Here is a 6,862-nt window from a genome sequence, read left to right on the forward strand (position 1 = left end):
GATAATGCGCCGGCAGACGCGGCCGGGAGGGGCGCAGCTGGGACATTCAGGTGGCCGTGGAGAAGATGCCTTTCTGTCACCTGAACGTGCCGGCTGAAGGAGAGCTGCGTCTGAGCGAACGCCGACTCCTGTGGACTGTGTAGTCCCACTGCTGCCTTCAGGTGCAACGGGGGATTCTCCGAGCCAGAGAATAAATCTACAGGAGGAGGGTTAGGTAAGTGCTCCTCCTGGCCGGGTTCTCCACTTTCAGGTGGCCACCCGACAGCCGCATTGGGGTAGAATAGGCTGCTTTATAGTCGGGTGTCTGGTCACCTGAAAAGCGGCTATTGATAAGGTGGATAGCCAGCACCTGTTTCCCAGGGCAGGATCAACAAACACCAGAGGACACATGAACAAAGTGAAAGCATGGAAGTTAAGAGGAGACATTAAGGGTAAGTTTTTTAAATTGGGTGCCTGGAATGGGGGGGGGGGGGGGGAGGCATTTAAGAGACTCTAAGACAGACACAGGGCTGAAAGAAAATGTGAGGGATTTTGCGGTAGGGAGGGTTTAGTACTTTTTATTAAGAAGGAATATATGGGTCGGCACAACGTCAAGGGCCGAAAGGCCTGGACTGTGCTGTATTGTTCTATGATCAGGCTCTGTGGGAGAGGACCGGAGTTTGAGCATTTACCAATACTGATGCCAAGGGGCAATGATCCAGAAAACAACCCCTCCAGCAGTTTGTAGGATTGATGAAACAAGGGTGGCAGTGATATTTCGTAAGAGAATGAATTACTCGTACAATAAATGTAGTTAAAGTGTGTGAGATATACATATTTCAGATTTATTGTTAGTACAAACATGATCTCAATATAACCCTGAATTTCTTTTTCCTGTGGGCAAGACAGAAATACCACTAATTGGTAATGCAAAAAAACCTGTACTCAACGCACACATGTAAACAAAATGAGAAATATAAAGAATCTGACTGTGAAACACAGAGAAAAAAAAAATTCAAGGAAGTACAAAAGTATGAGTCCTTAAATGAGTCCCTGATTGAGTTTGTCATTGAGGAGTCTGAGGGTGGAGGGGGAGCAGCTGTTCCTGAACCTGATGGTGCGAGTCTTGTGGCACCGACTCCTCTTTCCTGATGGCAGCAGCGAGAACAGAGCGGGTGCTGCGGTGTGGGGGGGGGGGGGGGCGGTGTGGATCCTTGATGATCGCTGCTGCTCTCCGACGGCAGTGTCCCCTATAGATGTTCTCAATGGTGCGGATGGTTTTGTATGTAATGTCCTGGGCTGTGTCCACTACCTTTTGCAGGGCTTTGCATTCGGTGTATTGGTGTTCCCCCATACCAGACTGTCAGCATACTTTCCACCACGCATCTGTAGAAATTTGGCAGAGTTTCCGATGTCATACCCAACTCCTTAGGAAGTAGAGGCGCCGACGTGCTTTCTTCACAATACCATTAGTGTGTTGGTTCCAGGAAAGAACCTCCAAGAACTTCAATTTGCTCACCCTCTCCACCTCTGATCCCAATGATCACACTGGACTTCCCTTTCTGAAGTCAACAATCAGCTCCTTGGTTTTGGTGACATTGCGCGCGAGGTTATTGTTAGCTCACCATTCGGCCAAGTTTCTAATCTCCCTCCTGACCCATCGCCCCTTTTAATACAACCCCCTACCGTGGCATCATCAGTGAATTTGTAGATGGTGTTGCAATAGACTGAGTATATTATGAATATTTTGAAATGACAACCCATCTTTAAAATGAACATTGTAGGTGTTGCATGCTTTAATCTAAGTGAAAGTCTACATTAACTACCATGCCTGGAAACAACTTTCACATAGACAACACCTTCTAACAAAATAAAACTGAGCAGCGAATGGTCAAACCACGGGAATTGGAAGGGAGAAGCAAGTGAGAGGGAGGAAAGTGGAGGGACCAGGCAGGCATTTTTAAATGGAAGAGATGTGAGAGTAGGTGTCCTGGGCAGGGAAGGGATGGGTCCAAGAGAAGCGATGCCAACTGCACACACTGGCATGTTGAGCTAATAAAAGAGGAGACAGAGGGGGACCCGGCAGATCAGGTGAGAAATGCATCGCCTTGGGTGGTGGTGGAGGCCGGAAAAGCAGGTTATGAAGGTAGGGCAGGGCAGGGTTAGATTGTTGTGGAGGAGGTTTACACAGGTTGGTACAATGTCGTCGGCTGAAGGGATGTTCTAAACTGCCAGCTCACATCCCGGGTCGGAGGGGGGAAATCTTTTCTCTCCGTGGGTTTGGTGGGGAAACGGTTGGTGGGTTTGGTGGGGAAACGGTTAAACTGCCCGGTTCATTTGCAGGGAATGTGGCTGCGGGAAGGAGATGGTTCGGGGGAGGGGGAGAGAGGGGAGGAGGGAGGAGCGAGAGAGGAGGTGAGAGAGAGAACACGACAGGAGAGAGAGAGGCAGCAGGGAGAGAAAGAGAGGAGAGAGAAAGGAGAGGAGGGAGAGAGAGAGAGAGAGAGGAGAGAGAAAGGAGAGAGAGGAGAGATAAAAGAGGAGAGAGAGAGGAGAGAGAGAAAAGAGAAGAGAGAGGGGGAGGGAGAAAGGGGGAGGGAGAGAGAGAGAAAAGAGAAGGTGGGGAGAGAGGATAGAGAAAAAAAGGAGGGAGAGAAAGAGAGGAGAGAGAGGGGGAGGGAGAAAGGGAGAGGGAGAAAGGGAGAGGGAGAGAGAGAGGAGGGAGAGAGAGAGGAGGGGGAGAGAGAAAAGAGAAGGTGGGGAGAGAGGATTGAGAAAAAAGGAGGAAGAGAAAGAGAGGAGAGGGAGAGAGAGGGGGAGAGAGAGAGGGGGGGAAGGGAGGGAGAGAGAGAAGGGGGGAGGGAGGGAGAGAGGGGGAGAGAGAGGGAGAGAGAGGGGGAGAGAGAAAAGAGGAGGGAGAGAGAGAGGAGAGGTAGAGAGAGGGGGGGGGAGAGAGGGGGGGGGAAGGAGGGAGAGAGAGAGAGGGGGAAGGAGGGAGAGAGAGAGAGGGGGAGGGAGAGAGAGAGGGAGGTGTGGGGGGGAGAGAGAGAGAGAGGGGGAGAGAGAAAAGAGGAGGGAGAGAGAGAGGAGAGGTAGAGAGAGGGGAGGGAGAGAGGGGGGAAGGAGGGAGAGAGGGGGAGAGAGAGGGAGAGAGAGGGGGAGAGAGAAAAGAGGAGGGAGAGAGAGAGGAGAGGTAGAGAGAGGGGGGGAGGGAGAGAGGGGGGAAGGAGGGAGAGAGAGAGGGGGGAAGGAGGGAGAGAGAGGGGGAGGGAGAGAGAGAGGGGGAGAGAGAGAGGGGGGGAAGGGAGGGAGAGAGAGAAGGGGGAGGGAGGGAGAGAGGGGGAGAGAGAGGGAGAGAGAGGGGGAGAGAGAAAAGAGGAGGGAGAGAGAGAGGAGAGGTAGAGAGAGGGGGGGAGAGAGGGGGGGGAAGGAGGGAGAGAGAGAGAGGGGGAAGGAGGGAGAGAGAGAGAGGGGGAGGGAGAGAGAGAGGGAGGTGTGGGGGGGAGAGAGAGAGAGAGGGGGAGAGAGAAAAGAGGAGGGAGAGAGAGAGGAGAGGTAGAGAGAGGGGAGGGAGAGAGGGGGGAAAGAGGGAGAGAGGGGGAGAGAGAGGGAGAGAGAGGGGGAGAGAGAAAAGAGGAGGGAGAGAGAGAGGAGAGGTAGAGAGAGGGGGGAGGGAGAGAGGGGGGAAGGAGGGAGAGAGAGAGGGGGAAGGAGGGAGAGAGAGGGGGAGGGAGAGAGAGAGGGGGAGAGAGAGAGGGGGGGAGAGAGAAAAGAGGAGGGAGAGAGAGAGGAGAGGTAGAGAGAGGGGGGAGGGAGAGAGAGAAGGGGGAGGGAGGGAGAGGGGAGAGAGAGGGAGAGAGAGGGGGAGAGAGAAAAGAGGAGGGAGAGAGAGAGGAGAGGTAGAGAGAGGGGGGAGGGAGAGAGGGGGGGAAGGAGGGAGAGAGAGAGAGGGGGAAGGAGGGAGAGAGAGAGAGGGGGAGGGAGAGAGAGAGGGAGGTGTGGGGGGGAGAGAGAGAGAGAGGGGGAGAGAGAAAAGAGGAGGGAGAGAGAGAGGAGAGGTAGAGAGAGGGGGAGGGAGAGAGGGGGGGAAGGAGGGAGAGAGGGGGAGAGAGAGGGAGAGAGAGGGGAGAGAGAAAAGAGGAGGGAGAGAGAGAGGAGAGGTAGAGAGAGGGGGGAGGGAGGGAGAGAGAGGGGGGGGGAGAGAGGGGGGGGGAGAGAGAAAAGAGGAGGGAGAGAGAGAGGAGAGGTAGAGAGAGGGGGGAGGGAGAGAGAGAAGGGGGAGGGAGGGAGAGAGAGAGGGGGGGAGAGAAAAGAGGAGGGAGAGAGAGAGGAGAGGTAGAGAGAGGGGGGAGGGAGAGAGAGGGGGAGGGAGAGAGAGAGGGAGGTGTGTGGGGGGGGGGGGGGTGGAGAGAGAGAGAGAGAGAGAGGGAGATGCTGGCAGACAGCGCGACCCAAGCAGAGAAGTGAAGGGCGATTCCGAGCGAGAGGCTCAGCGACCCGGGGAAGGTCCGGCCGACGCCCCGGCGCTGCGGAGGGCGGAGGGGGAGCGGGTGTCGGCCACGGGCGCAGAGTCAGGGTCCTCTTCCACCCGACGTGGCCAAAGTTGGGGGCCGCTCCGCAATGCCGGCAGCCCGGTCCGGGGGAGCGCTGACGGCGGCGAGAAGTTCAGGGGAGGGGGCGCCCGAGGCGGGGCAGCGACGGGGGAGCACAGGAGCCCCCCTGCCCTTCGGGAACCTGCCCGAAGACCTCGTGGAGATGCGGGTGAAGGAAGGCAGCAAGATCAGGAACCTGATGGGATTCGCCCTCGGGAGGATGGAGCAGGAGGGGACCCGGCAGATGGTGTTCACGGGCTCGGGCAGAGCGACCACCAAGACCATCACCTGCGTGGAGATCATGAAGCGGCGAGTCGCCGGGCTCCACCAGATCACCCGGCTGCGCTACAGGAGCCCGCGGGGGCTGCGGGAGCCCCCCGGGGGCGACCACCCCAAGGACGTGCCGGCGATTTGCATCCTCCTGTCCAAGGAGCCTCTGGACCCGCACGAAAGCGGCTACCAGCCCCCGGACGCGGGCGACCGGCTCTGGGACGCGGAGGTGGGGGACGGAGGGGCTCCTTCCACCCCAAGGGGGGTCAAACGTTCCCTGGGCTGCGGCAGCGAGGAGCTGGGGTCACGAAGGAAGAGTGGCCCCCCCCCTCCTTCACCTCCCCGCTGAACCCCCTGCCGTCACCGACTGTGAGCCCCCCATGCACTTATTGGAGACCCTCTCACTCGAGAGAAGTTTGTAATTATTAAACGTGCAGATTAAGAAAGGTCAGTGTGTGTGTGTTATGTTGCCTCTCTCCATTGAAGTCAGATTTGAGGTGCTTGCCCCCCCCCCCCAAAAAAGCCCCATCTCTTCTGTCCTGGCGCATTGGAGAAGAACTTGGACAGGGAAGGAGAGGGATGGAGGGCTATGGACCATGGTCAGCCAAGTGGCCCAGGATGGAGGGCTATGGACCATGGTCAGCCAAGTGGCCCAGGATGGAGGGCTATGGACCATGGTCAGCCAAGTGGCCCAGGATGGAGGGCTATGGACCATGGTCAGCCAAGTGGCCCAGGATGGAGGGCTATGGACCATGGTCAGCCAAGTGGCCCAGGATGGAGGGCTATGGACCATGGTCAGCCAAGTGGCCCAGGATGGAGGCTATGGTCAGCCAAGTGGCCCAGCCCAGACTAGAAGGGACCTGTCTCTGAGCTGTGAGTTGTCCCCCATGGGACATTTTTTTTTCTAGAGGGGGGTGTACAGTCACTGGGGCTGGATCCCACCCCAGCATTTCCCTTCGGATTGATGCCCTGCGTCGATTCCCGAAGATTTCCTCGAGCAGTTGGTTTCTTTTTTTTAAATTTTATTTTTGCTCCTATTTTATTTTCAATTGATCTGTCTTCGTTTAATCCCCACAGTGGGACTCGAACCGTGGCCTCCGTGAACTTAACCGCTGCCCTACCACGCTCCTTCTCGCTGGATGCCACCATGCCAGCAAAGTGTGAAACGCCACCAGATTCAAGGGCAACTTCTCTTTCCACAACGCCGGATGACTTTTTTTTGCCTAATTTACTTCGCCATTTCAGCCCACAAGTCCAATTTACACCCCATTTAGGTAGGTGGGTGGGAGGAAACTGGAGCCTCAAGAGAAAACCCACCCTTACAGACAGCCCGGGTTTCGCTGGGGCTGTGAAAGCATTGAGCGAACCGCCTTCCTGAAAAAGTTTGGGGATTATGTTGGACAACTTCAAGGCTGGACCCAATTTCAGATTTGCTGTATCACGTGGGAAGTTGGAGAAACATTAAATTAACTTGTATTGAATTTAGCAAGTTTAATTGCATAATGATGCGGGCGCATGGTCAAGCTGCCTTGATTTGTCGTTTATACCATGTATTGCACAGTAAGGATGAGCTAGCATTGTTTTGCGGTTGTTTCAGATTGCGTTATTTTAACGCCAAAACATAAAAAATGTTTTGCTGCCGATTCTCTTTTGTACTCAGCATCTGATGCCTCCTCCTGTCAGTGACCAACAATAGTCGGCCAGCACTTCATGCCCTGGTACCACTTATCCATGGTCGCAATGTCCTGGCGAAACCTTTCACCATGTTTGCCACTGGCCACACCGAGACCAGCAGGGAAGAAATCCAAGTGTGAATGCGGTCAATGAATTTTCAATGACATGTTACACTTTATGTGTGCTCGAAGTAGACTCACAAAAATAGGTGATATCTAAAAAATTGTATGTGATAGCAGCCCCAAATCCATAAAAGACACCTGAAAGTGTTCAGGAAGAAAAACCTTCATTGCCCTGTGTTATCAAACTTTTGAAGGAACCTCACACTAATTCCAACCTGAAAGGAT

At 55.0% G+C, this 6,862-nt stretch overlaps 1 protein-coding gene across 1 annotated transcript; it reads left to right on the forward strand.

Annotated features, from left to right (window-relative positions):
• Window positions 1-4,513: 4,513 nt before the first annotated feature.
• Window positions 4,514-5,287, forward strand: LOC138746309 (ribonuclease P protein subunit p25-like protein). Its single transcript, XM_069904531.1, has one exon. The coding sequence runs from the start codon at window positions 4,600-4,602 to the stop codon at window positions 5,188-5,190; it is 591 nt and encodes a 196-aa protein (XP_069760632.1). The 5' UTR covers window positions 4,514-4,599; the 3' UTR covers window positions 5,191-5,287.
• The last annotated feature ends 1,575 nt before the right edge of the window (window positions 5,288-6,862 follow it).

Source organism: Narcine bancroftii, chromosome 11, assembly GCF_036971445.1.
Source record: "Narcine bancroftii isolate sNarBan1 chromosome 11, sNarBan1.hap1, whole genome shotgun sequence".
NCBI lineage: Eukaryota > Metazoa > Chordata > Chondrichthyes > Torpediniformes > Narcinidae > Narcine > Narcine bancroftii.

Coding starts and splice junctions, on each gene's coding strand:
- LOC138746309 (XM_069904531.1), top strand. CDS start 4,600: ATGCCGGCAGCCCGGTCCGGGGGAGCGCTGACGGCGGCGAGAAGTTCA.